This window comes from Triplophysa rosa, linkage group LG3 (assembly GCF_024868665.1).
Source record: "Triplophysa rosa linkage group LG3, Trosa_1v2, whole genome shotgun sequence".
In the NCBI taxonomy this organism is placed as follows: domain Eukaryota; kingdom Metazoa; phylum Chordata; class Actinopteri; order Cypriniformes; family Nemacheilidae; genus Triplophysa; species Triplophysa rosa.
This window is the reverse complement of record NC_079892.1, coordinates 5,839,529-5,862,857: the sequence shown is the minus strand read 5'-3', so window position 1 is coordinate 5,862,857 and position 23,329 is coordinate 5,839,529. Positions and strand designations below refer to the sequence as shown.

Sequence of the window (23,329 nt, the reverse complement as noted above, 5' to 3'; positions counted from 1 at the left end):
GTCTTCTTTTGTGTTCAACAGAACAAAAAATTATAAAGTATTTTTTCCTACTATGGGAGTCAATGGGGGGCAAAATCTGTCTGGTTATAAGCATTCTTCCAAATATCTTTCTCCGTGTTCATCAGAACAAAGAAATGGATACAGATTTTGGAACAACTCGAAGGTGAGGAAATGATGACAGAATTTTCATTTTTGGGTGAAGTATCCCTTTAAGGAAGAGTCGAGTGTGAAAACAGCTTGACTCACTTGCGTCAAACATATATTTCAGCTCCACAATAAAAGCACAGGGTTATGTGACCTTCAGACGGCTCGGATGATACTTTTCGCAATTACTGTGTCTAAGAACATTTCCAGGAAGTGTAATTAAGAAAAAAGCTTTTCATAACAAATACAATAAGGTCCTACAGTGGGAGATTATTTTTATAGTCTGTTTAATAATCATCTTAAAGAATCGATTTGAAGAATTAATTTGCAAAAACCGATAACAAGTTTCAACAATCATGTTTTTTTACTGTGCATTCCAAGTAATATCAATCAAACTGCAGTTGAGTTGTTTTGATTATATATTAATAACTAAAAACATACAGCTAAATAACACAATAAAAACATGATTACACAATAACATTTGTATTTGTTTTTACAAATGAACTCTTCATTTTAAGTCAATATAATAACACTACTCATTTCTTTTTTAATAAAATCCCACACACTCAAAAATTCCAATTTATGATGGTTATTAATGATTTCTTGTTTGTTTGTTAGGTATATGCTTGTGTACAGGTGAATGTCTATGTGTTATACATTATTGTGTGTATGTGTGTTTACCTTTTCTCAGTGGTAGCAGAAGTAGATGACGGTCAGTCTGAGGGATGTTCGGGGCAGGAGCGATTAATCTCAAACCAGGAGTCTATACAGCTAATGAAAAGAAGATAAAAATGTTTTCATTTTAATGTCAGTTTTCTCTCAAAAAGACTAACCTCTATTATCACATGACATGTGAAATGAATTTATAATTTCTATTTTTCTGAAAGAAAAAGCAAATCACAACATTTGTACTCATTTAGTAATCTGGGGCAGCATTCTAGGCCAATCAGATTTCATGGTAGGTGGAGCTATCCCAAGCGACAGACACTAGTCGACTGACAAAACGTCTTGTTGCCGGTCACGGCTGCAGCTGGTTTAGACAAACATTCAGAATTACATGGAAGAGATGACGCCTTTTCACGTTACGCCCGGTTAAAACACAATGTGTAACTAAGACGTGAGAAATTAGTTTGATCGTGCTTCAACATCTTAAATGTCAGAATATAAAGCCAATTGAAAGTGTCTGTGGTTCGATGAAAATCATTATGCTAAAATGCTTAGAATGAAGTCAACTGAAATATCAATTATAGTTACACAACAACAACATCATTGTATACAGTCATGACAACATTTATGCAGTCATGACTCACCCTCATCAGTTTCTTTCTTCTGCAGAACACAAAAGAAGATATTTTGAAGAATGTTGGTAACCAAACAACACCGGTCCCCATTGACTTCTACCATATGGACACAAAACCACTGCAACATTTCTCAAAATATCTTCCGTTGTGTCCCACGGAAGAAAGAGTCATACACAGGTTTTGAATGACATGAGGGTGAAGAAATGATAACAGAATGTTTTTTGGGTGAACTATCCCTCATTATCATTATCTATGGCAAATTAAAAGCATTATTTGGTTAATGGTGTTGGCTCAACGTGAACATATTTTAATATGAATTCCACAATTAAAAAAAAAACATTTGATTTGATGGCGCTTACCTTTTGTGATAAATACAGAGGCACGGCAGTCTAGCAATGGTGTCGCCTTGTTGTAGTTCCTCAAGACATATTACACACTCTCCCGCATCTCTTGACAATACATCATCTACAATAAACACACACACACATTTTCAGACTCACAGCGACCGCAAAACATATTCAGCTTCATGCATCATAACGCAGTTATGTAACTTGCTGCTGTCAATCATTTAACAATTTAATTGAATGTAGTATGTGACGATATGCTGAATGATTCATCAGATTAATTGCATACGCTGAGAACAAAGTTGCCAAAACAATTCAAATAAATTATATTAATGAATTGAATATACAATACAAACAGTGGCTTTAGAAGTCAATATATTGTTTGTTTTATTTACAAATCATTAATAACCCCATCACAGACCTACAGTGTCCTTTTTGAAATTCAGTTTTCAATCTGTTTAAAATAAAATGTATGGCCCTTTGCTGTTTGACAGGGCTCCTATCTTTATTCGCAGGCCTATAGTATGTTTCAAACTAAACTAGTAATTCAGTCTCTCTCATTCATTGCATATTCAAAGCCTATATAAAAAACTCAAGGCTGCTTGTCACAAGACATTTGTCTGTAATATTCATATGTACATCTGCAATACCGACATGTCACAACATATTTCTCTTGTCTGGATGAGATGGTTGCCATTGCAGATTTAAAGGGATAGTTCACCCAAAAATTAAAATGATTTAATCATTGACCTGCCCTCATGTCATTCCAAACCTGCATGACTTTCTTTCTTCTGCAGAACACAAAAGAAGATATTTTGAAGAACGCTGGTAACCAAACAACATTGGCCCCCATTGACTTCCATTGTATGAACACAAAACCACTCAGACATTGATTTCTCAAAATAACTTTTGTGTTCCACAGAAACAGATCAGTCATACCGGTTTTGAGGGACATGAAGGTGAAAGAATGATGACAGATTTTGTTTTATTATTGGGTGAATCATCCCTTTAAACAGTGTTTTAGCAGTAGACGTCTTGTTTGCCAGCAGGGGGCAGAAGTGAGTGAATGATGCAAATGCAGTTCTTTCTCTGTTTCTCACTCGCCATACAAGACACTTTGTTAATTCAAATTAAGAGTGGTTTAGATTACTAGTAGTTAAAGATGGTTACTCGTACTGCTATGTGTGTTATTGTAGACAGACGAGGTGGAGGTGTGAACTCATCGTCTGATAACAGCTTGAGGGCAACAACTAGCACGATCAGACTTGCATGCAAATACCAGCCTAATGACTCGAACACACACAGATCTTAGAAGCTATATTAGTGAGAATGCATTTTTCGCAATAAAAATGGTTGAGCATTGCATTAGCAGTACAAAAGGCCATGGGTTTGAACCCTACATACACACATACTGATAAAAAAACATAGACTGAATGCACAAGATGCTTTGGATAAAAGCAAATGCATAAAGGCAAAATGTAAATAACTGTATCCCAACCTCATACTTTTACACAAACCTATTAGATTTAAAGCATAACGTGATGTGGTCATTAATGACCCTACAGACCACTGCAAATTTCAGTTTATTTTTTAAATTATTTAAACATTATAAAGTAAATGTACAATTTGATTTAAAATTTAATAATAAAAAATAAAATAAATTTAGAAGTAAAGCCAAACCTACACACAAACTAACGGCCTCTCCAACTCTACGCATGTTTAAGTTTCTAGTAAATGTTCTTTGTGAAGCATTCACAGGAAATGTGACAGAAAGTGAAACAGGCTCACATCCTCTTCTGTAATGTGCACAGCTTCCCCTGGAAACACCTGTACATTGCTGTGTGTTTGTGTGTGTAAAGGTGAGCAGTGTGATACAGTAGATACTGACAGAAGGTTAGAGAATCATGAAAGGATAAAAGAGTTCGCGCAAACGCAGGATCCTGATTGAGGGTTAACCCACTTTCCCAGAATGCTTCAGGATACGTGTCAACTTACACCTAAAAGTGCAATAACACCTAAAAGATGTGTTACAAATTTTATTTGTGCCATTTTCTCTTTCTGTAATTTTGTAAAAGAGACTGATAGCAGGGTTATTATCATTTTGAAAAATGAACTAGTATTTATTATTACTATTATTATTTATTTACATTTATGCATCGATATTATTTTTTAAAGAGTTCATTGAAGAGTTTTAGATAAAAAATTATGTTTTTATTGTGCATTTCAAGCAATATATATTAAGTAATAATAATTTAAATAATAAAAACATGATAACATAATAAAAACAGAGCTATCTGTTTTTGCAATCAAAATCTTCATTTATTTATTTATATATTTATTTTATATTACACTGTATATCAGAGAAATATATGTATATGTTTTTATATTACATATTTTTTATATTTATTTGTATTTTATAAAATATTATTTATATTATATTGCAGGCCTATATAAATAAATAATAAATGATATAATATAAAATATAATTTATAATATTATATTTATATGGTTTGTTTTATATTTATTATTCTTATTTTTAGCAGAAAATGCACAAAACCAATGAAAAATAATTAATTAATTAAAACGGCAGTTTATTTACATGAAGCGATACTTTAGGGCTACTGTAGAAACCACATGCCGAAAGAGGACCCACAGTGTATGTAGAAAGAAATAGCTCATTCTAATAAAAACATAACGCTTCATTATGTACAGTATATTATATTGCATTTCTGTCAATAGATCCTACAGAAATGACACATTGGACCTTTAAATGAAATAATGTCAAACTGACATTTACTGCGAATCAAACCAGGTTTAGTGTTGCGAATTAGGGTGAGTTAAGAAGAAACTTTTAAAACTTTTTACATACCTGCTTTATTTTAAACAAAATTAGCAGCTTGCGTCTTAAAATTTTGTCAGATTAACAGCACCTGCAGCGCTTGCGGGCAATAAAATGTGCTATAAATGCCTTCGTTGCTACATTTAGCAGGAAATTGTAACTAACATCAATCTGGCAACCCAGGGGATTTGTAATTCGGCAGAAGGGAGCATTTGTAACTCAGCAAATCCTGGATGGGCCCAAGTTTGCATGGTGCACCGCTTTCCAACCTTGTTTATATGGAGGGCGAAGACAAATGAAGAGATAGATTGCAGTTTTAAGAGAATGTGATGGAAGGAAAGAGAACGACATGGGGTGGAAAGCAAGAAGAGAGAGGAAGGGAACAATGAACTGAGAACAGACGGCAAACATATGCTTCAAATACAAATCATCTTAGCTGAGCCGACACAAACAGGCCCCCCTAACCCCCTAGAAAATATCCTCGTGCCGCTGCCATTTTCCAGACGCCGGCCCCGGCAAACATCCCTGGACAACAACGGGGACATTGGCCATCCCACGCTTGAGCCTGTTATCCTCTTATGGCCTGTGACTTCAACAGCTAAGAGGAGTTATGCTGGTTTACAGAAATGGACAGGTGTGTTTGTGTGTGTGTGATAAATTGCCAGCTAGGCCTTTTCGGGGGTGACAAGGGTTACTGGTTAAGAGCCACTCGATAACCATACAAGTTTGTCAGGGCCTTTTCAGTACAGCCCTAGAAATGGTAACATTATTACTCTGATAGCAGTTTTGTATGTGCGTGTGTACTGTATATCGTCCTCTGAGATGGCCCATTCGAGCTGACCAGTGTATCTGTTCCAAGCCAGGACTATGCATGATGATATTTTAATACCTGCTGTTATATTTAGCTCTCAGAGAGGGGGTGGATAAGAGAGAGAAACAGGAGATAGAATGTTAGAGGCCAGAATAACACTTCTGCTACACAATTTATTTTCATTGCCTGAGGGAAACAATTTTATTCAAGATGAGCTAAATATATGTTCATATTTAACATACAATTACCTAATATTGAAAAAAACAAAAGCTTAATACATTTTATTGTATATCTTACTACACTACAAACTGTTTTACTGCAGCATATTTATTGCTAATGTCATGTGTATCCTTAAGTACACTACAAAGTGAACAGGCAATCTTATGCATCTTACACACAGCCCCTTGTGGAGAAAATCACATGTTTAATGTTGTTTATATTATGTTTATGAGATGTTTTAATATGTTTTGAGGCTTTTGCTCCTAAAGTTGCCGTTTACCAAAGAGGGGTTAAAAAACACGGTTTGAAACCGCCCGTTTTCTGTCACACACTTTGTAACCAGTCACATCACACTTGACTCAAGTGGATCAGGAAGTCCAAGCTGATGTGACTGAAGTGGTGGCGGAAACTCATTAGCATATTCATGGTTCTGCATACTATATACTAAGGCATGGGTGTTGTTACATTCGAGCTATTAAAAAAAAATTCAGCATAACTTATATAAAAATTACACTTATGTTATATATATTTTTAAGTTGTGCTTCGCTTTACTGTTTCTTTATGAAGTTTAACATGCTGAATACGCAAATCACAAATACATTTTTAACCACCGACGGTCATCACAAAAAAATGTTTTCACACATATCAAGCGTAGCGTTAGTTCTGGCAGGTCACGTGAGGTCAGCTTGCATCAGCTGATCACATCAGGTGCAGCTAATCAACGTTAACCAATAGTCATACAACACACACTAGACTGCGTCCTATTTAAGTTGCATTTCTTTGCTCCTTATGAGCTGCTTAATCGTGTTGCACCTAAAACCCACCTCCATCCCCATCTCCTCCCTATCTGCCTGTATCTTCGGATCTTTTAATTTAATCCTGTTACGCATCAGGAACTGTTCTGGTTCCCCAGGTGGGGGGACATGTATTGCTGCGCTCCCGCTATATCCATGCAAGGCTGCATGGACGGGCAGAGAGTTTGCCCAGAACAGTTTCATTCCGCAAAACTTAATATATGCTATCGTTAAAGGGGTGGTGCAATGGTGTCATGCATTCTGACTTCTTTACAATGTTAAACGTGCTGTCTTCTCATGCTTAACATGGTCAACCTGTCAAAAAACGAGTTGGGCGTATTACGTAGTATTTATGTGCTCGATACACTCCTCCAGCGATTGTACAGGTTTCGGAAAGTTTTTTTCGAACATATAAAACTGTTTTTCTTAGGCCCTTATTGGACAATTCTCCCGGAAATGCACGCGGCAGCAAGGAGAGCGTGTGCAGGAGAGAGAGAGCATACGTTCACGAAGTTCAGGTGTTTGTTTGTTCACTGCATTTGGGTGATGAATGTTATATAAACGGTGGATATAACGCTGGATTTGGAGATCATTTGGAACTGATATATGGAGCCGTCCCAGCGCTAAAAGATGCCAGACATGAACCGCATGCGGTGAGTGAAACTGATGTCTGTGTTTGTTGGCAATGGGTGCGCACGTGCTTTAGTTCAGCCTACCCCTCCCCCCCCCGCACGCGCCGTATGCTTTCGGAAATAATCGTACAGCTGTATCTATCTTTTATAAATGTGATCAAACTAAATACTCTTCGAAGATACGACGTATGCGATACTACTCTATTGGTACTCAAGATTAATATGAGATTGGCAGAAACCGCGTGTCATCAATAATTGACGACAGTGGTCCCGACAGAATTATACATTTCGGTATTATTACTCGTACGCAGAAATGACAAGGTACTGGCATTACACTAAGACCAAACCAACAGTTTAACATAACACCATGTCTACACAGGACATTTTCTGACAGTGACAATTGGAAAACAACTTTTAAATGTGTGAAAATTTGTAGTTTTTATTTATTTGCAATATACCGATATCATAATTAATGATATAAGATCAAAATTTACTTGAGCTAAATATACACTAAAACATTGATGCTACATGAAAATACAAATTACCACAATAATTAGCACCACAGAATTGGACAAGAACTATAAAAAGGTCGGGCGAAATTTGTTACACCGCGTTATCTGATCATTCAGAAAGTGCAGATGCATCTATTTTTTCACTTTTTGTTACCACAGGTTTATCACCCCCTTCCTATCTATACTGTTGTATTACCATCTTTTCTAAATGTATATGTTTGTTTGTTAGTGTCAGTATGCCTGAATCAATACAAACTGGGTGGATTAGAGTTCAACAGAAGTGGACCGCTGGTGGGCACAAACCGGAGTGTGAAAAGGCCAGCAGAGTTTACATACTGCATTCACACACTGTGGTTTTTACAGTGAGCAGATCTGCTGACGTGTGACAGTCACTAGTCTCGGCTCACAATGGGACAAAGTGCATTGTGGGAAATAAGATTAGCTGCAGTGTGTTCTGGTGTTTCAGCTGGCTCGCAAACAAGAGTGAAAATAAATAAAACACACATATACTGATGTAAAATTATACGTATACTATGATATAGGATGTTGGTCATCCTTTTCTTTATTCTCAGTATCTTTTTGATTTCCTTTAAGCCTGCACAATTCAAATATATACGTATGTATGTGTTACCGCGGGTCACCTTTAACTCAAGCAGAGTTCGACAGCTGTCTGTCATTCAGCCATAAGCACCAGACCTCTATCCACCACACAGCTGTCACAGGCAGACTTATGCTCAACACAACTGACCATGTGTGCTGTCTTCCCGTGAAACTCCACACGACTGGCCAATGGAAAATTTCAGTGGATTTAATGCTGCTTGTCACTGACATTTCTTAAATTCAACTTGAAATGAGTTTTTAATGTTCAAAAGCTTGTTGTTGTGCATTTACAGTACATTATCCCTCTTTTTATAATAGTACTTACTGTATATAAATGGACATTATATATTGATTTAGGTTGAAATGATTTGATTATGTGAGAAGCAAAGGACTGCGCAAAACATTAGGCTGTTACTAGCGAAGTAGAAAACTGGTTGTCAGGACAACAGTGAAATATACGAAATAGCCGAATATTTTGCTTTGGGATAACTGATGGAATGATCCAATCATATCCCAAAAAGTGCCATCCTACATTATCCGGCACAATATCCCATTAATTGTAATAAAATGGGTGGGGCATGTGAAGGCGTGGCTTACCGTTGTAGGAGAGGCGTGGCTTGCTCAGACACATAATGAAGTGAACCTCCATCTCATTGGATGCCACTGATTTGGAGCATACAGGACACTTAAATCCTGCAGGGAAAGAGAAAACTGTCAGAGCCCACTCACACGCAGCATAAACAGTGATGTATCCCACAATCCTTTGCATTATAATGCGTTCCTATTGTTAATACACTCATTCGACACACGGAAATGTGTTTATTTGAACTCGCATTATACTGGACATCATTCAGCATTATTTTTAATACCAATATACACACTTTTGAATAAAAAAAAATTCACAAGCGATATGAAAACTTGCCACATCAGCAGGGCTATATAGTAGAAATCAGGTTGGTGATGTTGGAGACTTCAGAAGGTGCAGGTGTGGTTGTGAAAAATTACATAAGGCCTTGCCCAGCAGAGAGAAACCCTAACAAATTTTTGTTTTGCACAGCTCCTGGGTGGATACGACCGCTTTTGCTTTCCAGAAAGTTTAGAAACAAGTATCGTTATTGAAAAGGGAGCCGTTATGCAATCGACCGGAGGGTATATTTCCAGACACTATAAACGTATGGAAAAACCTGTCTCCATCCAGACAAGCTTTGTGCTTGTGATGTGGAACCCTGGTTTGGAGGGGGATTGTAAAATCTAATTAACAGCGTTTCCGAAGCAGATTTACACAGTTTTAGTGCTTGATGATAATTGTTTAGGGGGAAGGCAGGTGGTTTGCCCTGTGGGAGCTGCCTGAAACATAAGTTACATAAGCTTGTTAATTAACATTTTTGTCTTGAAAACAAATGTCATTATTTATTCAACCTCATGACTTTCCTAACCATGTAATATGTGGGTAGTTTACATATATACTGTACATGTGTCCTATGGTGTGACATAGCAAAAATTTAGAAAAGAAACTGTTAACAGTATGTTATTTTATATGATTCATATTCATATGTATAATATATAATAGCATAAGAGGGATTTTTCTTTATTGTTAGTTTTTTTTCCAATTTAACTATGTATATATTATATATATATATATATAAATCAATACACAATTTGTACACTAACAAAAAATGTCATGAAAGTAGTTCTATCCAATCTAATGAACCAAGGCATCCAAACCAGATAAAAGAGAAAGAATGAGACAAAAAGAATAATAGACCAACAGATTATAAAATGCAAAATCAACAAAACAAACAAAATAAATCAAGGTACAAAGACAAGTCAATATATCCCGGGTTCGATACTCTCCGCCCCCTTTTTGCAGTTTTGCTGCGTTCGCTTAGCGCACACCCCAACCTCTACAACACCCTGGAACCCATGATGATGCCTGACCCACTTTTCCCTAGGCTGCTATTTTGAGGCGTTCCTCGGGGACAGATGGAAAGAAAGAGAGAGAGAGGGCGAGAAAAGGAAAGAGGACCGAAGTGGAAAACGGAGGTGTGGAAATCTCTGACAGGGATGTCCCGTCTTTTAAGAGGTGTGATTCACCGAAACAAAGCTATAGTAAAGAGGGCCGATAGGGTTCCATCTGTCAGCACGCAGTACTAGAGTCACACATGCGAGATAGGCCAACTGTCTCCACTACCACGAGTATCACATGGGACCAAAATATCAACACGAGCTTACCACAGCAACAAACAGACTGGAGATGTGTATGCCAGCCTGTCCACAATCACAATGAGATAATCTGATCGGTATTTGTAAATGAACTCCGCTGACCTCATCTCAGTAGTTTACAGCATCATCTTCTAGCAATAACTACTGCATTTCTTAAAGTATTTGTTTTACATGCGTTCGCGACCTTTAGTCCATAACCTCAAGGTCATGGGTTTGATTCCATCCCCAGGAAATGCATAAACTGATCAAATGAATGCCATGTAAGTTGCTTTGGGAAAAAATGTATACATGTAAATGTGCAATTTGATAAATATTTTAGCTAAATGTTAAAACAATGTCATTATTTATTTATCCTCATGTTGTTCCAAACCTGTATGACTCTTACACTTTATTGTCAATTTTCATAAGATATGCAATACATTTTATCTTTTTACTTTATGCTTGAGATATTGAAACGAGCTGTTAAAGGGATAGTTCACCCAATACGAATTTTGTCATAATTTTTCACCCTCATATCATTCAAAAATTGTTTATTGTAGAGAATAATGAATCTTCTTCTTCAGTGGAACACAAAAGGAGATATTTCGAGAAATGTTTGGTTGTGCATCCATACAACGGAAGTCAATGGGGTCCAATGTAGTTTGGTTGCCAACGTTCTTCAAACTATCTTCTTTTGTGTCCTGGAGATGAAAGAAAGTCATACAGGTTTGGAATTAAGGACTGACTCCATTTATAACTTTTTTTGTAATAAACAACCAAAAATGTTGTCCTGAGCTGACCACTTCAATGCTACCATAATGGTGACAGCTCTGCTCTTCCTTCTCATTTTGTGTAAAAAAGAAAAGCATTATTTTTGGGTGAACTATCCCTTTAATATAAAGTCCAGATAACAGCATGCATGCCGTGAACCTTTGTATACAGGGTTGGGGCTCTGATGAGGGGAAGAGTCCAGAACAGAGTGATTGGCCCCTCGGTCTGTGAAATCCTGAGGGCTTCTGGGAAGACCAGATGCTTGCTCTCACAGTGCTTGGCTTAATTAGACCCTCTATTGGTCATAATGAGCTCTGGCTCGGACCACGACTCCAATGCGAGATTGAGTGTTTTGAATTGTGTTGTTGTGTATTTCGATGGTCAAGAGGGGACAGCTAATGGCCAATAGACACTTTAACTTAAATGAAACTTTGATTGCACTCTTAAAAATAAAGGTTTTAAAAAGGGTGATGATAAGGAGAACCTGTTAAGGTTGCATTAAAGCATTAAACCATGACAGGTTATCTTTAACAGTTCTTTTACCATGGGGGAACTTAGCCAAGATGCAAAACAGTGCATCTCCTTAACCATGATAAAATCACTGCAACCCACAGCCTCAATGTGCTTATTGTTTAAATACTAATGCGACCTATAATATAGTATATATTTAAACCATTTAATACATACACAAACACAATAATCAGATCTTACACTATACTGTTTGCTGTTTATGGTTGCCTAGCAACTTGGCGCATAAAAGGGAGAATTTACCCAAAAATAAAAATTCTGTCATCATTTATTCACCCCCATGTCAATCAGAATTTGTAAATGTGGAACACAGAAGAAGATATTTGTCCCTACAATGGAAGTCAATGGGGGCCAATGATGTTCGATTACCAACATTCTTCAAATTATCTTTTGCAGAAAAAAGAAATACACGTTTGAAATGACATGAGGACGAGTGAATGATTAAATAATTTTCATTTTTCATTAATAACATCAATATATGACAATATAACTATAGCTAACTCTGAAGAAAAAAGGTTTGATTATTTATACTGCAGCTAAATCGAAAGTGATTCAAGGAACCACTCATAAAACTTCATTTTAAAGCCAAAAACACTTCATATTACTTTCAATTATAAATCCTCTGGGTCTATAAACCTTCACAAGCTATACCTCAGCAAACACTTAAAGACTTTCTCACGGTTTCATAAGTCTTGTATAGTCAGATTTGTTCACTGAAACGTCAAAAGGCCCTTCACATTGTCAGATGAAAATAATAATTAAAAACCATGTAATTCAGCTCCAATCCGCATTAGTTCCACATCGTAAAAACAATCAAGGCTCATGACTCAGAAAGCATGTCTTTGCTTTGTGTCTCCGCACAGATGTGTAATAGAGCCATCACACTTGGCATCGGTTAGAGTGTCCCTCGGCTCTCCATCTCCGAGCTGACGTCTTCCTCGAGCAGAGCCGACTGCTCCGTCTGATCCCCATGCATTTTTGATGAAAGCCCCACATATAGTTCCTGCTCCGTTGCCCAGGATTGAAGATGAACAAGTCAAAAACCTAGACGCTCGTGCCAGGCCTGCTATTAAAATTCCCACAACTCACCAAGAGTGCACTGTACTACATTCTATTATCTCTTTGAAATGATAAACTTGGGGCCTTATTCAGCAAATAAAGTATAAGCAAAATGTACAGAACAAAACGGAAATTACAAAACAAAGGCAATGCTCATGAAATTAAAAAGCATTGCTTGTTTAATTCAGAATGCTTACTGAGCAGTATATACTAATGAGTATACACCATTTTATTAAGTATGCAGTATGCACTGATAAATTTTAAACAGTTTTAAACAAAAAAAAAGTACCTTATTTTACGAGGCGGCTAATTCGTATCAATGCTGATGAAACATAAATCTTCATGATCAAATAAGCAGGAAAACGTAGTCAATATACGGTAATACGGCATTGTGGGATACAGTTGTCCATAAATTTTGCTCTCATCATAAGGGGGAATGTACAATCAGTAACTCATAATAACAAAATAAACCTATATGTCAGGAACCAGACTCGAAGAGGTTTGGGTAGTTTTGGCCAATCGGAATCGAGTATTCCAGTGAGCCATGCGATAATGTGTCTTATATGACTGCCTCCGCCATGTCAACCCTGAAGGAAAGTATTGATCCGTGTCTCCCACAGAGAAACCTGAAAGGATCAGTGTTTCCTAAACAGCACTCAAACAAAACGATTGATTAGAAAGGAGGTTAAAGACAGCGGCCATGCTTAACCAATCCTCAACAGCGTGACTTTGTAAAGGACTCAAAAAAGTTGCTAAACCTAGTGAGCTTGTTTGGCGCCCATTGCCTACATAGACAGCTGTCTTGTGACGGACCCTCATGTGGACAGTAACTGTGGACGAGCAAACTCGATAAACTACAATAAAACTGGCATAAATAAACAGCATGCACAAATATGATCTCAAATAAAAAACTATTAGACACATTTCAATTGAAATATAAATTCTTCTTTTATTTTGGATGTTGATATTGGAGTTTCTTGGAATGCATTGTGGGATTGAGTTGGGAAGTAGTTAAAATTATGCAGCAAAAAATGCTGCCTCTGTAGGTTGCTCGCGAGTTTATGGCACAGAACAATGGATTACATCACAGACCTGCATCAGAAAGGACCCAACAGCTGAAAACGTAAAGAAAACTATGCTGTGAGCTACAGTTTGCTTTCTAGATGGCTTTGAGTATGACATTCACGGCACAGCTACTGTATGATCCTCATGAAACCTGCGTCGTGCTTTGACATCAAGCTGTTATGAATTTGTCATGATGTTTCAAACAAAAGTGATCACATTAAGGATGGCCACTTGGAACGAGACAGACAAAGAGGCTAATGTAGCTACAGGCAGGAAACACTGGATGACTCAGCACAACCACACACAAAAACAGGTCAAAGCATTAAAGGGTGTAAAGCGCTGCAGGACGAACTAGAAACCACAAGTGCGTGGACAACTGCGACTACCTGCGACCATTCATTCGTCACAACAGGCCAAAGCTTACAAAGGCATATATCTATCACTGCATGCAGTATGCTACCTTCGATTTCACTCCCCAGCTTCTATTATAACAACATTTTGACCTGCATTCATTGATCAGGGGCCATAACTGTTACCCATCTACAGTATTTATAACTTAAGTCCGACGCACAAGACCTCTGTTTACAGTGCTGAGGAGTAACTAAATTAACATTAGCCACAATGCTAGCAACACTTTATTAGCGTGAAAGCTTTTCCAGTTACAAGCTACATTCCCCTTTAACTAGCAGTGTGGCTATAGACCAGCGGTTCTCAAACTGGGGGCCCCAAGATGGATTTTGTGGCATTTTATGAAATTATACATTTTTAATAGATTTTATGCTGTATAAAACATCAGAAAAATAAGACCACCAACCAAATAATTGATGTTCCAGCATTGTATAACTGAATATGTTTTTGGTTTAATTGAAATTCTTAGTTTAAGATTACAAGTCTTTATTTGGGGGGCCACAAAGTGATGTTCTCACACTCACAGGCAATTTGTTGCCTAGCAGAGCCGATTCTTCCTATAGGCAAACTACGCAAGTTGAGTAGGGCCCCTGCACCACCAGGGGGCCTCCTTGAGTACCGAATCAAAAACACTATAATGTAAACAAGACGCGGATTCAACTTTCTTCCTTCGGAGTGTTTTGTTACAAACTTTACAGGAATCATTTGGAAATTTCCTTTTTAATACTTAATTTATTTGATTACTGTGACATACTCGGACATCATGCAGTGCGCGCAGGTAATGACATGCACATAATGCGATGACCCGTCTTACATATGGCTTCGAAACGAAGCTATTCGTCTGTAGCGGAAAAACAGCAACAACGTGAAGCAAAAGAACAAGAACTAGAAGGCATGTGTTTTTGTGCTATTTTAAAGTCTTATTTAGTTTTGTCAACTTATGCAAGTACATATTTACAAAACAGTTGGTTGGACTGGACGTTCGATAGTCGTGAATTTAGGGACCGTCTCCAAAGTCACATAAACATTAATATTCTAACTTCAATAGCATTTACAGGGAATGACTTAGTCACAAAACCAGCTGTACAATGTTCATGTGAGTCTCAGCTATAATGCACACCACTGTATTTCGTTTGCCCATGATAATATGTCATTTTTCTGTCATCACATTTAGAAAATAATTGATATGTTTTGTTTTTGAATGCTTAGCTTTCTTGAGTAAACTATATTTATCATGTTTTATTTTTGTTAATCACTCATTTGATTAGTAAAAAGCTAGATGGTTCCAGAGCCATGTGTTACTTTAGGTAAAGGATTATTTACATGTAAATCAAAATTTATACTTAATTGTTCTTACTGTCAGTTTAAGGTTTTTTGTCTTTCAGTTTTAATTTGTTTAAGTGTGTTAATTGATTTATCATTTTATTTCTTATAGTTTACAGTTATGCTCATCTAATTTTAACTATTAAGACAAGGGCCCCTCACAAAGGTGTGCATAGGGCCCCCAGACGTCTCGGCACTGTGCCTTACAACGAAAAAGATTGAGAACCACTGCTATAGACCACTTCACAAGTTGTAAACACTGGTCCAGAAGCAGTTCCGGTTTGAGTTTTTATCTAATATTATAATTTTTTAAATCTTACATATATAATAAAATCTTAAAGATATTTCTCTACAATTTGGTGAAGCCACATGATTCGGTAATAAATGTTCTGTTGTTTTCATTTTGTTCGAACGTTTGTGTATAGCGTTAAAAAACTGAAACAGGAAGTTCTTCTGGACCAGAATTGTGGTCTGTATTTATCTATTTTCCCCCATCTATTTTACAACAGAGCAAAATGAGGCTATATTTATAGACTCACACCTCATATGTAGCATTTTACTGTATCAGTTAATTTCCAATAAGTATGTATTAATCAGATAACATAGATGACACACTGTGACTTTATTTGCTAGTTATTTAGTTGCATTCGTTGTAAAAATGAACTTAAATGACTGCTGTTAACATAATTTAGATGTTTCGTGCTGTACAAATGCTGTAATTGCACAATTAAACAATATTAAATTGTCTGCTAAAGATCTGGAAAACATCTGCTGTGTAAAAACATCTGATAAACATATTAGAAAAGGCAGATTAACAAACATTCTAAATCATCTTCTAGACGTCTTTATGACATCTGACAGGAAACCTCGTATGAGCAAACAATTAAAAAATATGTCTCCCAGATGTATGCGTGCTATCAGGGTATCATCTGACATTTGTTAAGATAGCTTTAATGTACTGTGGTAGTTAGCTAATTTTCGTTAGCAACAATATTACATTTTAATTATCTGGTATCTTAGCAGGCTACAGTAACAACGTAGCTTATTGCCATTAAAATTCTTAACATTCTGCTGAATATTTAACAGTACTAAATTCTCAAAGCCTAACATTCACTTAAGTTCACAAGAGGACGGCACAACCGCTTCAAATCTGCGGCAATACAACAACAATGTCACAGGTTACATTTACATGTGTACAAATTACAGTATACAATGAAAAAAACATCAATAAACGGAGGCCACTTAAACCAATAGAGGTTAATACCCACAGAAAACATCATCAATAGATTTCTCTCTAACCGACGGATATTTAGTCATTCACTCAAACAATATTAGTCTGGCAATAAATGTAATTATGATGCCCATATCAGTCCACGTTGTTGGCATGGTGTAAATGAAACAACAGAAGCTGTATTTAAAAATAGCCTTATGAGGTAACGTTTCCAGTGAGATTTACAAGTTTAAGATGTCGCTAGCATGAATTATTTACAGATACGTGTGCTCAAAGTAGTCATTAGTGGTCAACCAATATATATGTAAAACATAAAAATGCATTCATGGAAATGCATAGACTCTTTAGTATGGAAGGTCATGGAAGGTGCAAAGTCAATTAATCTGACATGAAATGTTTAATTTGCCTAGTTTATAAAAGTCTCACCTTGACCTCACCCTTTTTCATGAATGATGTCTATCTTAAAACTGACTTCTCTGTCATCAATGGTAACCTTGTTTGGTTAGTCTGATACTCTTAAAGAACTAAAAGTAAAGGGAAAGGAAGATGGAACAGCGAGACGAGGATGTAAACATGGCGACACAGCACTGGAAAAGAGAGAGAGAGAGAGAGAGAGAGAGAGAGAGAGAGAGAGAGAGGAAGAAAACAGCATGACAGCTTCCTTCAAACAGTGTCTATCAGAAGAGTATTCCTGCATTACCATGATGCCTCTCAATGAGCGGTTCGGCTCAGATTCAAGGGCAGAAGAGTGAAGGGCATTCCCTGTCACTATTTATCCGCTATATTAGCTCATTCAGCGCAATTGTGTTTGTGTGCACGCCTCCATATTACATTGTGGTGATATCAATTTTAAGCATTTATGCTATATAGTAGTCCCAGAAGAAAATGTTATTGTTTAGGTGTTGTTCTTACATTGCTCGTCAATCTTGAAAAATACAGTTTTGTTTTGATTTTTTGTTTCTTAAAAGAAATGAAAAGGAAACAAATAAGAGAGTTGTTGAAATATATGAAACACTACTAAATATATTGTATTGTATACGTATTATAAAACAATCAATATTATCACAGTTTGAGACATCAGTAAGATTTGTTCTGAACAAAAACGATTAGTTTACCCAAAAAACTAAAACAATCTCTCATAATTCACCTTCATGCCATCCAGATGTATATGACTTTAGTTAACCGCAAACTAATATTTTTATATTAAAATGCTGTTGTATTCTCTTCCTATATGGGGGTCCACGTGGCAAAAAAGCCAAAAAGAACATAAGTTGCTGAATATATTTATTATTTTTTTCTCTCACAAATGTTTGGTTTGCTTCGGAAGACATTTATTAACCCACTGGAGTTATTTCGATTACTTTACTGATGGATGAATGTGCTTTTTGGAGCTTTGCCATATAGACCCCCATATATGACAACGTGCCAGCATTTTAATATAAACCTATTCATTTATCTTCAACTGAAGAAACGAAAATCATATACATCTTGGATGACATGAGGGGGAGTGAATTAGAGAATAGTCATATTTGGGTGAACTGTTTCATTAAGAGGAGATACATTTGAGATTATATTATTAAATAATATGAAATATTATGGACTTTTATTAAAAGAAAAATCTGAGAAGCACAAGATTCAAGCAACAGTGTAATTTCATCTCACTGGCAAAAACAACATATCTTAAAAGATATAATTTTCCTTATATCTTAGCAGTTCAATAAGAGCAAACGCCAGGTGAAAATGAGGTCAAAACGGTCTGACATCAGCCAATGAATCTCTGTCTACCATCATATAATGCTCCAAAAATAATACAAATGAGCTCACATATGGATTAATTTGAATGCAAAAGTATAGAGATATAAGTGCTCTCGGGTGAGGACTGCGTGTGTATCATCACGAAGACAGAAAGCAGCAAAAACAAATCAATATTGCATGCTGTTTTCGCTGTAAAGCGTACCGTCTGCGAGGATTCATACTGTGTCTCAACACAAAGCGTGGCCCTTCACTGCCATCTCCGAATCAGTGCCTCCGACGGCTCTGAATGGAACGTCCAGGATGCCCATACATGGGCTTACATGTACCCGTGTTCAGATGACATCAGAACAAACTCTCTTCAACTACTTTCAACTTATTACCTTCAGTCAGAAAAGAACAGCTGTTTCCATGGCAACAGCGGAACGAGAGGGAGGTAATGACACGGAGAGGGAGAGGAGTGTCTGTGTTTATGTGTGTGTTTTGGTGTCTATATGTGCGTGTACGTTTGGGGTGGGCAACAGCCGCAGACATACTGTTTTTTCCCAAAAAACGTCCTGTTTCGTTTAGCCGATAGTGCGAATGATCCCGCAACAACAGGCTAGTAAGTGATTGCAGGCTCAGACAATAAGAAGCGAAGCTCAGGGCCATTGTCAAACAATGTCGGTCCCTGGGGCGATACGAGCCGCCCTTGTGTTTGTCACAGGTTTATCTTTAGCTAGTCTCCGCTGTATAATGGCGAGGTTTGGTCGCCGCTCCATGGAAACAGTTGTCATGGTCTCTCGCCGTCTGCTACACGCTGCTAATTTGCCAGCCGTTTGCACAAGCGGCTCCTACATCATTGAAGGGCCCCGTCGGTTGTCATTCGCAGGGGCCGCAAGATGCGAAACTCAGGAAGTGTGAGTGACGGAGCGAGGGGAACTCTCTTTCTCGCTCTGGGTCTTGATGAAATCATTGCGTGTTGTGGGGGTGGCAGGCTCGTTGAAGCTGTATGCAGAACTGCAGCATGAGAAACAGTGGTGCCGAGCGACAAGGTTGTCACAGCAACAGTCGACCTCTTTCAACTTTGCAATGTGTGTGTGTGTGTGCATGAGTGTGTTTTGGACTTTGTGTTTTTATGTGTCAGAAGATGCTAGTGCATGTGTGCATCTGTGTCTTTGCATAAATGTATTACACCCTGAGCTGAGAGAGAGAGAGACCAGCGAGGGAAAGAAAAAGCTGAAATAATTTCGAGAGTGACCTATATTCTTGAATCCTGCTGCCAGACAGATCAGCACAGATGTTTCACAATCCAAACATTCCTAAACGACTTTTCACCAAAACTAATACAGTAACACTCTGTTCTGGTGGCAATTAAAGTGACATTTCACCCAAACATGACCAATACAGACCAATATGCATGTTGTTGTTTTTTACCTCACCTCCAGTGAGCTGTTAACTGGTATGACCAGATGATGAGGTAACTTCAAAAACTGGATCGGTCCGATTTGTGAACACATCATTCAGTCCAGTTCATTGAACCTCAGTACTCAGTACTTCAGTCAGAAATATGTTAAAGGAAAAGTTCACCAAAAAAAAAATTCTGTCATTATTTATGCACCCTCATGTCTGTACAAACCTGTATGACTTTCTTTCTTCTGCAGAAGAAAACAAGAAGATATTTCGAAGAACGTTGGTAACCAAACAACACTGACCCCCATTGACTTCCATTGTATGGACACAAAACCCCTGTGACATCTCTCAAAATATCTTCTTTCGTATTGCACAGAAGAAAGAGTCATGCAGATTTTGAATCACATGAGAGTGAATAAATATCATTTCATGAGCTAGAGTGACAAGGATTTCAAAGATCGGCTTAAATATCAGTGTTTGAAACCAATTATATTAATTTATAAACTTATACTGTGGTAGTATTACGACCACTAAAATTGAGTGTTATGTCCTTTTCGAATTTTAAAAGCTGAACTCCCCATTTGTTGTAACTGCACTGAAAAATCAACCAAGCTAAAAAAAAAAGCAAAATGGCATGAAGTTGAGAGTAAATGATTACAAAATTTGCCTTTTTGGGTGAACGAATCCTTTAATGTAAAAGTGCCATCATAAAGGCTTGGTGATATCACCTTGGTAACAAATATATGTGGTGGATCCTTTAAGAGCAGTGAAGGCAAGTGAATGATTACCGAGTTTTCTAATGGTTGACCAATAATGATTAAACAGAGCACTTTTAGCTGAGCGATTACTTCGCTTTTAATCTGCTTGTGTGCAGCAAACAGGTGAGAGACCGCCTCAATGAATCGACCAGCCCTTGACACAACCAACTCAATTGTAACCTGAATGGTCTTGGAAACAAGCAAACCTAACACTCTCTGACAATGCACAATGGGATTTATACTTGACCTAACCAACTTCTCAAATGTCAATGAGTCGACAAAAGAGTCGCTGATGTTAAATCTTAAATTAACAATAGGACTTTGACCATTTCAAAAGACTGTCTCCGTGTCACCAAAAATGGTCATTTTAAAGGAGCTATTGCAAATATCATGGATGAATTCAAGTGAGACAAATGAATAAAGCAAGCTGACTCGCAGTTCTCGAAAATATGTTGCAAGCAGGCCAGCCACTCGTATAAGCAGTACTTCTGTTTGCCTATGGTGAGAATAAACACAAGTAACATGTAAGACACTGATTGAATCCAGACTCATTCATGCTGTGTGGAGCCTTTAGCGGTTTTATAGCTCCGGATAACACAAGCTAATAGTTTAATATCAAATCAATACGGTTCAAATTTGTCCTGAAAATCTGGAAAACTAATCTGTTAAAGGTGATCATGTGCAGTTGTTACCTCAAATACTACCATTGATGATGTCTGTATGTTCATTGTATTCCATTACAAGGTTAACCCATCAAAACAAGTTTTCAGTAAAACCAGTATAATGCAGATTATAATGTCAGGAGGCCTATTCCAATCGCGTACTGCTGTGAGAAGACAAGATTCACATTTATGCATGTGGGTATGTTTAAGTCAATGTTCCAAATTTCATTTATTGTTTGACATAAGAGAAATAGTTTCAACCAAAGGGGAACAGGCAGTGCTGTTCCTAGAACAGATCCCCCTATGAACCCCGGGCCCCACCCTTTAGAAATGCACCTGACCTCTCCTGTGTTCAGTGACATTCATTAACTCACAGTTGCACCCCTGGCAACCTGCGTGTGATCTCTGCTTAGAGCCAAAACACGCACCTCATGACATTCAGAGCTGAACGCACACACTTGTTAACACGAGCCGCGTTCCCTCACAACGAGTGAAACCTCATTTGGTGTCAGTGAAATAACCTTTAAGGGGAAAACAGAGTCAAATTGTTTACATCTGTCGCGTTTTCCTCAGGAGACCATTGGGGTTTGCTTAACGAGCACCGAGGGACCGAGGCGTCAGAGCGCTGCGGCTCGTGTCTTAACAAGCCCAGTTGTTGAGACATATTGTGGTTTGAGCTAAGCGGACGACAACCATTGAGTCCCCCTCCCTCTGTAATCATATAGGCAACCTGGCTTATCGTCGTTAACGCGCGCCGGCCACAGACGCGACGCGTCCAGTGGTCAGACATGTCTCGTGCGCAATCCCCCTCCCGCGGGCGCGCACGCACGCAGAGCCTGTAAAGTTCAACGGGCGAAACCGGAGCAGCATCGTGCCCTGGAGTCATATTCCGTACTACATGTGGCATCGACGTAGTTTGGTGTCCCCGCGCCCTGTTTATGCGGAGTTTCGGTTATCACTTACCGCTGTGAGCGCTAAACCACCGGGGCGCGATGTGCAGGGGTAAAGTGTCTGCCAACGACGCGCGGGATCCCAGGTAAAGCATACCGTCCGTGTGGTGCCCGCCGCCCGGTTCCTGGAATCCGTTCCCGTTATGGGCCGAATCTGAGCCCGAACCCCCTCCGGCTCTATCCGAGTCTGTTCCTCTAGGGGTGTAAAAGCCGAAGGGCACTGTGGCGCTGTGATCTATGCCCATCCCCGCCACAGAGCTCACCGAGCGGCTGCGCAGTCCCATCGTGCCACCTGGCCGGTAGTGCCCGAAGTGGGCCGAGGGTGGCACCGCACTGTCATCTGTCGATACGCCGGGAAAAGCTCCCCGGGGCCGCCCCGCCGTACTCTGCTTGCCCCCCATCCAAAGTATCCGCTGAAATGGGTGGGGGTGTCGCGGGAAGGCTGTCAAGGATACGCTTGTCTGCGGCGCTTTTCGTGCCTCCTTCAAACAAGCAACCAAAACAAGCGCTAAAATCCGAGGTTGTCAAGTCTGACTACAACAGCTGTGTCTCGCAGACGCAACAGCCCATTTTCCTGGTCGAATCATGGACCTTCAGTCTTAATCCCTGTAACTCACAAAATATGATGATGAAGCCAAAGGCACGATGTCGCGTATTTCAATCAAGCAAAAAACGCAACACGTTCTCCCCTTCTAACCAAGTGACAGGACTGCCTGCCCAAAATCCGAGACAAGCGCAACAACAGACCCGCAGTACTTTGAATGCAAAATCTCTCTCTTACTAAAAGAGTAATGACTCAATGTATATCTGCCATGATGTGCGTCCACTGTGTAGCCTACGTCCAGGTCCAGCTTGTCCTCCCTCCGTCTGCCTGGAGATTCGGGTCAATGTGTGCCGCTCCCCTGCAAGCGCAGATCCGTCCGTGCGCTCGCTCGCTCACTCGCCGCTGCTGGGAGACAATAGAGGCGTTTACTGCGCATACGCGGATTAACAGTGGCGAGCTGTGCAGAGGTGCTGTAAACGCTTACACGG

At 38.5% G+C, this 23,329-nt stretch overlaps 2 protein-coding genes across 2 annotated transcripts in view; both read right to left on the bottom strand.

The window, feature by feature from the left end:
- ccdc135 (coiled-coil domain containing 135) overlaps nt 1-23,329 on the bottom strand; it is a 175,672-nt gene that overhangs the window by 110,444 nt on the left and 41,899 nt on the right. The window lies entirely within an intron of this gene.
- The window catches only part of znrf1 (zinc and ring finger 1), a 25,617-nt gene extending 2,288 nt beyond the window's left edge, over nt 1-23,329 (bottom strand). The window contains exons 1-4 of the mRNA XM_057329108.1: nt 22,311-23,329; nt 8,794-8,889; nt 1,805-1,910; nt 826-915 (exon numbers count right to left, since the gene is read on the bottom strand). Of these exons, the coding sequence (XP_057185091.1) occupies nt 858-915; nt 1,805-1,910; nt 8,794-8,889; nt 22,311-22,698 (648 nt within the window). The 5' untranslated portion in view covers nt 22,699-23,329 and the 3' untranslated portion in view covers nt 826-857. The remainder of the gene's footprint in view (nt 1-825; nt 916-1,804; nt 1,911-8,793; nt 8,890-22,310) is intronic.